This window comes from Sapajus apella, unplaced genomic scaffold, assembly GCF_009761245.1.
Source record: "Sapajus apella isolate SASKATOON/1434 unplaced genomic scaffold, GSC_monkey_1.0 scaffold11, whole genome shotgun sequence".
NCBI lineage: Eukaryota > Metazoa > Chordata > Mammalia > Primates > Cebidae > Sapajus > Sapajus apella.
In genome coordinates, this window is record NW_022436951.1 from 6,658,944 (window position 1) to 6,672,765 (window position 13,822).

General features: G+C 36.4%; 1 protein-coding gene across 4 annotated transcripts in view; it reads right to left on the reverse strand.

Moving 5' to 3' along the window:
- Positions 1-1,181: 1,181 nt before the first annotated feature.
- SKP2 (S-phase kinase associated protein 2) overlaps positions 1,182-13,822 on the reverse strand; it is a 34,717-nt gene continuing 22,076 nt past the window's right edge. For 3 of the 4 annotated variants that reach the window (XM_032278954.1, XM_032278956.1, XM_032278955.1), the window contains 3 exons: positions 7,603-7,654; positions 7,330-7,437; positions 1,182-3,057 (listed from right to left, as the gene is read on the reverse strand). In XM_032278954.1, coding sequence (XP_032134845.1) covers positions 2,844-3,057; positions 7,330-7,437; positions 7,603-7,654 — 374 coding nt within the window. In that variant the 3' untranslated portion in view covers positions 1,182-2,843. Of the gene's footprint in view, positions 3,058-5,837; positions 6,051-7,329; positions 7,438-7,602; positions 7,655-13,822 lie in introns of all 4 variants that reach the window. The other variant, XR_004269308.1, reaches the window with a different exon arrangement.

The window sequence follows — 13,822 nt, forward strand, 5'->3', positions numbered from 1 at the left end:
TAATGATACCATCCTCTGGAGCAGTTTCTCAACACTGACACTATTGACGTTTTGTCCAAACAATTCTTTGTTGTTGGGGGGCTGTCCTGTTTTAGGAAGGTTAGCAGCATCCTTAGCCTCTATTGCCTATATGTCAATCGCACTTCTCTCGTGATCACCAAAAATGTCTTCAGATGTTACCAAGTATCTCCTGGGTTGGGGGAAGTCACCCCTGGTCTAGAGCTTTTGTTGCTAGATCTAACTATGAGTTTATGGAAATAGGGGACAGATTAACCTATCACTCCAGGGATAGATGCAAAATCCAGAATGTGGAACACAGGACAGATAACATAGTTTCTTTAATAAATAAATTACAAGGAAAGGAAGAAATCCTAAGGTTAAGATTTAGAGAATTTAAATCAAATGCAATGTGTACACCATGTTTAGGTTTTGAGCAAAATAAACCCATTGAAGATTTGAGGATTTTTCAATATCATCGATATATAATGCTTCAGGATTCATGCAGGAGAATCCTTGTTTTAGAGGTCTATACTGAAATAGGAAATTATGGGTCTGGGTTTTGCTCCAAAATTACCTGTATTGGAGGGGAATGGTTGAGATCATGGATAAAGTGAGATTGGCCAGGAGTCAATGATAGTTGAAATTGGATGATGGGGTTCATCATATATTTTTAACATATTTGATGTTTTTCATCATTAAAAACAAAAAAGGCATAACGGTGATAATGTAAAAGGAATCACCATTCTACCATTCGAATGGAAAGGTTCAAAAGGAACAGACTTCTTGGAAGACCTCTGGGCACACAGTGAACATTCAAATAGTTTCTGAAAGACAGTAACAAAGCATAACCTGATCAAATATGTTTAAAAAGTGCTACTAGCTGACTTTTATTGATAGTACTTGAGTATCACCTTTGTCACTTGGATTCCAATGTTTTGTAGATACATTACTACTGGATGCACTTTAAAGATAATGAGCCTGTATTAGCGCCTTTTCAAAAGGCATTATAAACTATCATTTTTTTGAATGTGACAAGCATATAAAGTAGATGGGTCAAAAAGGACCATCCCAGGGCTGTTTTGAAGGTTATTATTTAGAGGCCTCTATAGCACATCACGCTAAATGTTTTCAAATTTTAATCACAGTACTTAAAATAAGAGAAAAAAGGAATACAGCTTAGCTTAAGTACTCATTTTTATAAAAATGTGTTTTATTATTTTAAAACAAGTCTATAAAAGTAGAAATCACATACAAAAATACAGATTACTCTGACGTGTTGGCAAAATAGCTTATGGCTGGACTTGAGTTTGGAAGTTCTGTATGTTTGAGGGCACCTGGATGTCAGAGTCCAACTGAATCCTAACCCCAGCTCTTGTCACTAATCTGTAAACAACAATTTCAAGTAGTAATATTTAGCACTGTTTACTAAGAAACCGAAGCATAATCATTTCCTGTGTAACCCAACTTTAAAATATTCCTTAGGTCTAAGCAGATAAAGGCACTTCATACTATGTTTCTAACGTTAACAATTTTTGATTAAAAAAAAAGTTAATACAAATGACGGGTTTTGGCTTTTCTTGGCGTTACATTTTGAACATACAAAGAAGTCAATTTAAACTAGTTTTTTTGTGATTTTTAAGAAGTAGAATTTAGTCTTTTCACTTCTATGTACCAGTTTTAAAAAAAACATCACTGATGGTATCAAAAGGTCCCACATCTGGATTTTAACTCTTATGTAGGTATAAGTAGTGCATACTACTGAAACTGCATGAAACATATACTTGCTTCTGTTGTCTATTTCTGATTGAAGGGAGTGCAGTTCCTCGGACTTTAGGTCCGATACCCTTATAAATAGATAGTTTCATACAATTATTGGTGAGAAATCATTAAAAAAAAAAAAGACAATTTAAAATACTTGATTTTAGAATATAAAAGTAACCTTAAGAACCTCAGCACTAAAGGAAAACAGCAGGCAACTTCAGAATTCTTCCATCCAAATGTTCAAGAATAAAGACTAGATTAATAGCACCTTTCTAAAACAAAGCAAGTCATTTAAAAATCTTAAGGACCCATGTTCACATAATTTGATTATCAAGTTAGAAAACAATTATATTTCTCATCTAATTTAGAATTCTGGAAACACAGTAACTTAATGAACATTACAAGATACTTCAAATTAACCTGTTGTAGAAAGCTGTCGCCTGGGCCTTCAAATCCTACACCTCTGGTTTTTGTAATGTTTGGTCTTTTGTAAGTTTTAAGGTGAATTAAGTGGCTACTAATTTCTATTAACATAATTTCAAATCTAAAGGCAAAATTAAAATGCATTTTTCTCTTCCTCATTACCAGAAAAGATGGCCTCATATGCTACTATCCCATGATTCTCTTTTTGTTCAGCTCATAATACAAATAGCTTATTGTTCTTCTAAGCTGTCTTATAAAGCAATACTATAAAATTAAATAGATAAAAGTTATATAAGCTATGAAGATTGTTTGCTGGCGGTAATTTTTAAGCTTGATTCTGAATAGACTTCATAAAAAGGGCACTTGGAAAAGGTGGCTCAAATTTTGCTCTTTAAGGTATCTTGAAATTATAGGCTCACTCTCCCAAAATTTCAAAAGGCCTACAACTTTGGCTCTTAAGAGCAAAGCAGTGATAGAAGCTTTTAGAATCATTTCAAAAAGCAAGATTTCATAGTTTTCCCTCTCAAATGGATCCCTAATATACTTGCAGAATGAAGGCAAAGGGAAAACCAAGAATAAAACTAGCTAAGTACTCCATTAATTGGGCTTCCTGCCTACTTTCCCTGTTCTAAAGAAGACACCATCCTGCAATAAATACTTCACAGACAACTGGGCTTTTGCAGGGTCAGTCGGCATTTGATGCCCCATATCTCCTGGCTCTTTTGGTTGTCAATAGTTGGCCTGGCAATGGTGGTGAAATGGGAGCAATTAATCTGTAGATGAGGAAGGGCTTCCTTTAACAGTTGAAGGGTACCATCTGGCACAATTCCAAAAACTTGTAGTGTTTTTAGTGTGGGAATTTCTCCAAGTTCACTGGAAAGGAAGAAAAGACTTTTAGAATAGCAGTATCTATGGAAACTGTTTGGCTAGAGTTATATCACCCAAATTTTACAATTTGTATCATTTACAAAATGCAGTCTGAAAATATAATTTATAATAAATGACTTGAGAAAATAGAAAATTAAACTGGAAAGCACAGACCATATAGCTTGAGCAACATGGTTTTAGGAAATGCACTGGTGCATTTTATTGAATGAGGTTCCTAATAACCTTAGAAACTCAGGTTTATTTAAAATCCAACCATATTTGCTTCCTTTCTCCAGCTGTGATTTATACAGTGATCTGAATGGGGTTACTGTGTTGTGTGAAGAAACTAGCAAGCTAGTGATGGTAAAAAGCAAATGTTTTACTGTGGTGCCAGTTGCGTTACATGCAAATTAAGGATATGAACTTAACCTTTATGTGAACTAGGCTCATCTCTCAAAAGGAGATGTTGGCAGGATTCATGAACTTCTTAATAATGGTTCATAGTCAACAAGTCCATTCTGTGTGATGAAAACTACCACTGACTTCCCTAAGATACTTTAGACAGGGTTATGTAGTTGGGTACAGGTGGAAAACATGGGTGAAAAATCACATCCTTTATAGGAGGCAATAGCCATCTCTCTGATCTGTATTTGCTGAAGGTTGGGACACACAGTACAAAGTCTTGGGAAAGGAAACATTTATTTTGGAATTTCAACAAAATCCTACCACAGGTCAATGAGCACATCAATGACCTAGAGTCAGAAACATCCTTTATATTTTCACATTGTCAATAATTGCTTTTAAAAAAGCCCCAAACTTTCCTTACAGTAACTGTCACCTGACCTTCAGTCTTTCTTCTTTCTAGCCTATTCTATATACCAATTTCCAAGGCATCCTCCTGAAGCCTAGCTCAGATTAGTCATTCATCTGCTCCAAAACCTTGGATGCTTCCCTTGTGTTTACAGAACCCAGGCTGTTCAGCTAGCCTGAAGACCTTCTGTGTTTAACCTGCTCTTCCAGTCTTCCCACTACCCCCCTAAATATATTTATTTTACATTCCACAAGGTGTCTTAAACCCCATAAATGTTTATTATACATTAGCTGAGTACAAGATGAAGGCTAGTTTATAAAATAAAAGCACTCCAAATGAAATAAATATACTTGTTCACAAGGGGACAATAAGATCTAAAGGTACAACCAAGGAAAATCAGAAAGAACAAATTGCTGTCATTCTTTAAGTAAACTGCTTTCTGGAATGTAGAAACGGTATCAAAGTAAGATCACAATACACAGATGTTTATATATCACTTACAATGACAGCAATCCAGCTCCAACTTTGAATCCCTCATGTGAAATTTGAGAAATGTTGTTATGAGAATTCTGGTTCTGGGATATCCAAATTAGCCAAATTGTGAGCCATTCTGCACTGGAGAATATTTAAAGGAAGAAACTGTAGGAGGGAGTAAGAAAAGGAGGAATGGCAGATGGCAGAGGAGGGAATGTTCTTGCAATAGCGTTGGGAAAGAGATTTGGTGAGGAAAGAAATTAAGAGCAGACTCTCAGAACACACTAGAGTGTTATATATAAGAAGGGGCTTATATAAGATAAGACGATGGATGAAGAACCAGTTCCCAAGTAAAAAATCCAGAAAGTCTCTAAAATTTTAAGAAGAAGAGAAAAAACAAAAAATACCTACTGGTATGTGCATTATCTACAACCCAGAATAAAAACTTTGCAAGCATCTTTTAAAAACTACAATGGAAGAGACTGAGGAGCAAACTAAGGGAGAGCAAATAGAAATAAGTAGTTCAAGAGCCATTATTTCTAATGTAAGAAGTATAAAATGACACCAGTGTCTTCTGTATCTTGAATTTTAGAAAATAAAAGATATTTATGAACTCTTTCACAGGATTGTTCCTTACCTCATCTACATAATAATCTTGTTTTTCTTATAAAATCTTAAAGGCCTCAACTACAAATGCTCCTATCACAGAAGTTTTTTAGTCTTCTGTAATCTCAGATTAGTTTACTACCTCCAGCTTGGGTTTCTTACTTAAATGAGAAATAGGGAAGAATTAGAAGGAAGCTTAGACACAGAGGAGAAGACCAATTAAGAAGGGAATAAATACAATGGGAAAGGTCCTGGGGATGAAAAATTTAGGGTTTCTCAAGTATTTGAAAACATTACTACAGAAGAAAGACATTCAAATTATATTTTCCCACTTTCTGAGAAATAAATAGCCTTAAGTTCTTTAGCATAGATGGTTCTCTGGAAATTCTTACGGAAGCATCCTGGAATTTTTATTATAAATCTCAAATATATCAGCTGCCAAAATGATTGAAATTAGAGTCATTCTAATTCTCATTTTATCTTGAGAAACTTTTAAGTATCAACACACTCATCTTAAGGATTCACAATGCAAATCAGTGTACAATTTACACAATGCCTAAAGAAATATACTCCTTAACCTTAAATTTCAAGGACAGGATCTTTCTTCTTCTCTATTCTAGTGGTCTGACTTGTAACTAAACTCCTAATGTCCCTGTTTCTCTTATTTCATAAGGTTGGTACATAAAAGAAATAATAATGCAGTGAAGGTTCACAACTAGTTCTGTGACTTCAGGCCCATGTTTGTAAACATCAATTCACACTGCCTCCAGGTATTACCATGCGATTATTATGCAGGTATCGCAATTACTATTATCCCACTGGATAAAAATATTAAAATGAAGAGCTCACAGCCTTCCCCTTGGCTCTGCTTGAGAAAAAGCATTTGGGTTATTACCTGCTTGGCTTCTTTTTTTCTGCAGAGAAGGAACAAAAGCAAGACACATGGATAGATTCTCTTAAGAAAAGCAACCCAAAAAGAATTATCACCACACTCCCCAGGGGGCTGCACATGCAAAGAAACAGGAGCCCAGATGACAAGGACAGGAAAGAATGGATGACAGGGAAGCCTTTTTGGATTCATGCTAGAAGCTCCTAGGAGTTCTGGATGCTAGAAAATAAGAGAGGGCAGGGATTTCAATAAGTTTTATGCACATGAATTTAAACCCCAACACTTGAGAGCTGGGAAAGTAAATCCTACCATCCTATTTTAGGCAGTCCTTTTCCAAATGAGATACCAGCTCAGACCCTGAACCCCAAAATTAATTAAAATGCATAATTGCCAGATTTCCTAATTCTACTAGCTAACTCTGATAGCTGAGGTATCAGATTTATTCATTAATTCTTGAAACTAACTTAAAAGATCCAGGCTGATTCTGGGGACTAAAATTCTTTGTTCAAATTCACCACTGTTCCTAGGTAGGAGCTGGAAGCTAAATTAACCACCATTTAAATAGCGAGCTACATAAATGAGTCCAGCAGCCGCACTGAGGGCATGTTGGGCACCTGACCTACTCTACTGACCTCTTGTGGTTTTCAATAAAATTGCTACCAATTTACATTTGCCATTAGGGAGACTTTTCCAGCCCTTTGGGATGAAATACAGGAAACCTTTTAAAACAATAAAAATATGATTCCCAGGATGAGTTGGGTATGGTGCTTCCCAAAGCAAAGATAGACCAGGCTGCTTCTTTCTTGCACTCCCTTGATTCTGTGGAAGTTGCTGAGCAGGTAAAACTAACCCTTGTGTGAACTACTGGATTAGATAGTGACTATTTTGCTTCTGTCTAGGAGACCTAGGATTTAGACCCAGGTCAGCCACCAATTCACCAGAAGGCTGGAATAAGTCACTTCACTTTTTAGACCTTAACACAACCCTGTTCAAAAACAGCATCAGACTTACAATGCATACCATCTATAGGCTTATATCCTTCCTATTCCTTGACTATCTAGGACATAGATCAGGAGAAGATACAGAATTTTTAGCCCAGATGAAAGCCTCTGGAATCAACTGGAGTTAATCCGAAAAAATTGGGAAGAAAAAAAGACACCTACCTACATTGGGTCTGCCTTCCTAATTATCTGAGTTTCCTGGAGGAAAAGGTTATCTTCTGCTTCTTTGCTAAGTCCTCTCACAGATACTAAGACAGCAGGCTACTCATTAAAACTGCTTACAGCTAAACAATAAATGTTTGGTGAACCATCTGAATCAACTCAATTTCTCCAGACAGTTTAGCAACATTCTGCTAGTCTTTCATAGCCAGTCTGTGCTATACTAATCACTAATGTTTCAGTTTCATTTGTCTGTTAATAATAATGGATTTTCACACCAAGGGGCAGCTCTGTTGTTTCCTGCCTTCTATTAAGCATTAAAAACAGAACATACTTACAGTAAAGTTTCAGGTATTATATCATAGCACCGACTGAGAGACAGGTGTTGGAGGTAGCTGAGCTGGAAAAATTCTGGGAAGCAGTCATTCTTTAGCATGATACTATCACTGTAAGAGAGCAGAAAAAAAAATATTGAAAATCACACATTGATCCTAAAGACAGAAATAACCCACTTCTTAGTTCCTTCAATTCAACATTATAATCCTTTCTCCATTAAATGAGAAATCAAAAATTTTCAACTTTTGATCTAAAATAAACAAATTAAAAAATACCTTAAGTCTAGGTGGACAAGATTGGGGCATCTTCTAACTAAAGTAGAGAGATCTAGGAAAAGCAAACAAACATGATGGTCACTATTAAGCGAGGAACAAGACAAGGATATTTGCTATCATTCTATCATTGAACATCATACTGGAAGTTCAGAACAATGCAGTTAGAAGCACACACTATTAGAAAGAAAAAATGATCATCTTGGAATATAAAATTTTCTACCTCAAAAGCCCAAGAGAATCACCTGAAAAAGAGAACTGTGTAAAATGACTGGTTCACGATAATTTTTAGCTTATCTATGTATCAGTAATAGCAGGCTGGAAAAATAATGAAAAAAAAAAATCCCATTCACAATAGCAAAAAGCAAAATTAAACACCAGTATATATAAGCAAATAACATACTACAAAGGTAACACCTCAGATCAAAAAGAGAAATAACAGATCAGTAAAAAGAAATAGGCAGTGGCTGACAAGATGGCTGAATAGGAACAGCTCTCGTCTGCAGGTCCCAGTGAGATCAACACAGAAGGCAGTGTACCTGAAAGTGATGGGGAAATAAAACCAAGTTGGAAAACACTCTTCAGGATATTATCCAGGAGAACTTCCCCAACCAAGCAAGACAGGCCAACATTCAAATTCAGGAAATACAGATAATACCACAAAGATACTCATTGAGAAGAACAACACACCAAGATGCTAATCATCAGATTCACCAAGGTTGAACTGAAGGAAAAACTGTTAAGGGCAGCCAGAGAGAAATATCTCATTACCCACAAAGGGAAGCCTATCAGACTCACAGCAGATCTTTCTGCAGAAACCCTACAGGCCAGAAGGGAGTGAGGGGCCAATATTCAACATTCTTAAAAAAGTTTCTACCCAGAATTTCATATCCAGCCAAACTAAGCTTCATAAGCAAAGGAGAAAGAAAATCTTTTACAGATATGCAAATGCTGAGAGGTTTTGTTACCACCAGGCCTGCCTTACAAGAGCTCCTGAAGGAGGCACTAAATATGGAAAGGAAAAACTGGTACCAGCCACTGCAAAAACATACCAAACTGTAAAGACCATCGACAATGTGAAGAAACTGCATTAACTAATGGGCAAAATAACCAGCTAGCATCAAAATGGCAGAATCAAATTCATACCTAACAATTCACACCTTAAATGTAAATAGGCTAAATGTCCCAATTAAAAGATACAGACTGGCAAACTGGATAGAGTCAAGACCCATTCATATGCTGTATTCAGGAGACCTATCTCATGTGCAAAGACACACATAGGCTCAAAATAAAGGGGTGGAGGAATATTTACCAAGCAAATGGAAAGGAAATAAAAAGCAGGGATTGCAATCCTAGTAGCTGATAAAATAGACTTTAAACCAATGAAGATAAAAAACAAAGAAGGGCATTACATAACAGTAACAGACAAACAGAAAGCTAAATCATAAGTGAACACCCATTCCCAATTGCTACAAAGAGAATAAAATACCTATGAATACAACTAACAAGGGGTGTAAAGGATCTCTTCAAGTAGAACTACAAACCACTGCTCAAGGAAATAAGACCCAAACAAATGGAAAAACATTGCACGTTCATGGATAGGAAGAATCAGTATCGTGAAAATGGCCATACTGCCCAAAGTAATTTATAGATTGAATGCTAGCCCCTTCAAGCTACCATTGCATTTCTTCACAGAATTAGAAAAAACTACTTTAAATTTCTTATGGAACAAAAAAAGAGCCCACATAGCCAAGACAATCCTAAGTGAAAAGAACAAAGCTGGAGGCATCACGCTACCTGACCTCAAACTATACTACTAGGCAACAGTAACAAAAACATCATGATACTGGTACCAAAACAGATATATAGACCAATGGAACAGAACAGAGGGCTCAGAAATAACATCACGCATCTGATCTTTGACAAACCTGACAAAAACAAGCAATGGGGAAAGAATTCCCTATTTAATAAATGGTGCTGGGAAAACTGGCTAGCTATATGCAGAAAACTGAAACTGGACCCCTTAATTACACCTTATGCAAAAATTAACTCAAGATAGATTAAAAACTTAAATGTAATACCTAAAAACCACAAAAACTGTAGAAGAAAACCAAGGCAATACCATTCAGGACATAGGCATGGGCAAAGACTTTATGACTACAACACCAAAAGCAATGAATGGCAATGAAGGGCAAATTGACAAATGGGATCTCATTAAGCTAAAAAGCTTCTGCACAACAAAAGAAACTATCATCAGAGTGAACAGGCAACCTACAGAATGGGAGAAAATTTTTGCAATCTACCCATCTGACAAAGGGCTCATATCCAGAATCTATAAAGAACTTAAACAAACTTACAAGAAAAAAACAACCCCATCAAAAAGTGGGCGAAGGATATGAACAGACACTTCCAAAAGAAGACATTTATGTGGCCAAAAAAAAATAAGAAAAAAAGCTCATTATCACTGGTCACGAGAGAAATGCAAATCAAAACCACAATGAGATACCATCTTACACCAGTTAGAGTGGCAATCATTAAAAAGTCAGGAAATAATGGGTGCTGGAGAGGATATGGAGAAATAGGAATGCTTTTACACTGTCGGTGGGAGTGTCAATTAGTTCAACCATTGTGGAAGACAGTGTGGCGATTCCTCAAAGATCTAGAACCAGAAATACTGTATAACCCAGCAATCCCATTACTGGGTATATACCCAAAGGATTATAAATCATTCTACTATAAAGACACATGCACACATATGTTTATTGTAGCACTATTCACAATAGCAAAGACTTGGAACCAACCCAAATACCCATCAATGAAAGGCTGGATAAAGAAAATGTGGCATATATACACCATGGAATACTATGAAGCCATAAAAAAAGATGAGTTCATGTCTTTTGCAGGGACATAGATGAAGCTGGAAACCATCATACTAGGCAAAGTAACACCAACCAGAAAAACAAACACCACATGTTCTCACTCGTAAGTGGGAGTTGAACAATGAGAACACATGGACACAAGAAGGGGAACATCACAAACCAGCGCCTGTTGCAGGGTTGGCTGATAGGGAAGCATAGCATTAGAAGAAATACCTAATGTGGATGATGGGGTGATGGATGCTGTCAACCGCCATGGCACGTGTATATACCTATGTAACAAACCTGCATGTTCTGCACATGCACCCCAGAACTTAAAGTATAATTAAAAAAAAAGAAACAGTGCTACTATAACTGGAAAAAATTATTTCTCCAACTCAAATAACATATTTAAATACATTCTACATAAGTAGTTCTAAATACAAAAATATTTTTGTATATTTAGGGCAACAATAAATACTAAAAATTATTAATAATTTAGGATGATTATTTAATTGAATCTTGGGATAAGGCATTTCTAAACATAAAAGAAAACATAGGGAACACATAAATTTACTACATAAAATTTTAAAACTCTACCATATTAAAACAAAACAATTTAAAAAGTATCAGAAAACTGGGAATGTTTTCAACATACATTAAAAAGGGAGTTAATCTTATATAAAGAGAAAAAAGGTAAATCAAAAATAGGCAATGAACATGAACAAATCTACATTATAAAATACCAAGATAATAAAAAGGAGCAAGAAATACCAAAGAAAATTAGAAATATTGCTTCTCAGCCATCAAGTGAAAAACAATTCTATCATAAAGTACACTACAGGTATAGATACTTGATTTTATTTGTGGGCTTTCAGGAGCCTGAACTGATTATTTTTGGATAGTGAACTAATTTTTTTTTTTTTTTTTAAGAATTCAGAGAATTACACACTTTACTTTTGGTCCAGTTATTCCACTTTTAGAAAAGTATAGATGTGTATGAATATATTCAATGTGGCAACAGTTATATTAGCCCCTCCTCCAATCAGTTTAATATGTTAACCTTATCCATTCCATGAAATACATGCTAATCATTATTAAAAAGTTTTCTGATAACATTTTATACAGAAAAAAATACTAAGATAGATTGTAAACAAAATATATACAATGCATTATAATTTCAACTTAGCCAAAACACACTCCAACTCACATTTACACACAAACACATATACAGAAAGAAAGAGAAAAGAAAAAAAAAGGCTGGAAGGAAATACATCCAAAATGTTAACTTCAGTATTCAAGGGTGTCAGGATTACAGAAAACTTTTCAGAATTTGGAAGAAAGTCAGGTGAGCTACTTGGCAATCAGGAAATAAATCAATAAATGTTACTTATTTAGAACCACAGGCAAACATTTGAGGGTTTTTTTGTCTCACAGGTATATCCCCTCCCCTAAATTCTGGACTTGCATTTCCAACTGCCTCCTCAACATACTGTTTGGATATGTAATAGGACTCCATATTTATGTCTAAAACCAAACAGTCAAATTTCTCCCCAAAATTTCCTCTTTCCGTAAACTCTTTCCCATCTCAGCAAGTGATAATTTCACGAATCCAGGGGCTTCAGCCAAAACCCTTGAAATCATAGTGGACTGTTTTTCTCACATCCCACATTCATTCTGTGACCAAATCTCATGATGTTGGTTTTAAAAATGTGCCCAAATCTGATCATTTCTTACCACCTTAAGTGTCATCACCCTAGTCCCCTAACTGGTCTCCCTGCTTCATACTTCCCCCTACAGCCTTTTCTCAGCACAGCACCAGCTTGAGTCTTTTAAAATTAAGTCAGTCATATCATCATTCTGCTCGAAATATGCCAATGGCTTCCCATCTCACACAGGGAAAATTCAAAGCTTTTGTCTTGGCTTAGCCCTTGGCCATCTCTCTCCTCTCACTGTTCTCCCTGCTCCCTCTCACACACTGGTTCCATGTCAAGGTCTTAGCACTCGCAGGTCCTTTGTCCTTAAATGTCTCTCACATATGCATGTGGATTCCTCTTTCACTCAGTCAGGTCCCTGGCTCCAGTGTAGCCTCCTCAGAGAGGCCCTGTCTTTAACTATTCCAACTAAAAGTCGCCCCCTTTCTCCACATTCTACCTGGTTACTCTGCTTTGCTTTTCTTCTTTGCAATTTCACCTCCTTTCATAACATTCATGAAATATGTTCACTTTCTGGCTACCCTACTAGAAAGTAAACTTCGTAATGGTGACTTTCTCTGTTTTGTTCAAGGCTACCTCTCCTGGGTCTGGAACAGGGCTTCAATCATTGTAGATGCTTAATAAACATTTAATGAATGACCAAAAAATAAAAATACTACACAATAAAGTTTTGAGGGACCAATCATCTAGCCAGCCAACTAGCCATCAGCAAAATCAAATGCAATCATACTTTGACACCACTGGAGAAAGAACTAAACATTCGGGGATAAAGTGGATTAGTCTCCTTCTCTGCCCCACACTTAAGCTCTGTCTTCCCTGGGCAGGAAGGGTTAGTAAACAGTAGTCACTGCCAAGCTTCCCTCTTCACTGTCCCCTTAATTTCACCACAAACAGTAGACCCAACCTGAGCTAAAAGGGATCTTAGAAACCATGTAATCTAATCTGCCACTTCAAAGGAGAGGTGATTTCAGCTACATAAGTCAAGGTCAAATCCAAAACCAAAGGTTTCTGAGCCTCATCCATTACTCCATGGAAAGGTAGTGATGTGGGTAGTAGGGAAGGAACAGTAATAACAGCCAACAGTAACTGAACTCTTACCATGTGCCAAGAAATGTTCCACATGTTGTACGTATCTTAACTCATTTATTCTTTCCTGTAACTCTAAGAGGTGAGTTCTACTTATCTCCATTTTACTGTTGAGACAACTAAGGAACACAGGTAAGTTTGGCAACTTGCCCAAGTCTACCCAGTAAATGGCAGAGTGAGTATTTGAACCCAGGCCATCTGGTACCAGTCTATGAGCTAAAACCAAATCCATATTATCTCTGACATAATGAAATGGTGTGTGCTATTGTTAGACATTAAAAATCTTTTTATCCCCATTGAATAATTAAAAAACAAACACTTCAATTTATATTGTCTCTCTTTCCTGAATGTGTCTAGCAAGCAGTATTTATTTATTTATTTATTTTTATTTTTATTTTTTGAGACGGAGTTTCGCTCTTGTTACCCAGGCTGGAGTGCAATGGCGCGATCTCGGCTCACTGCAACCTCCGCCTCCTGGGTTCAGGCAATTCTCCTGCCTCAGCCTCCTGAGTAGCTGGGATTACAGGCATGCGCCACCATGCCCAGCTGATTTTTTGTATTTTTAGT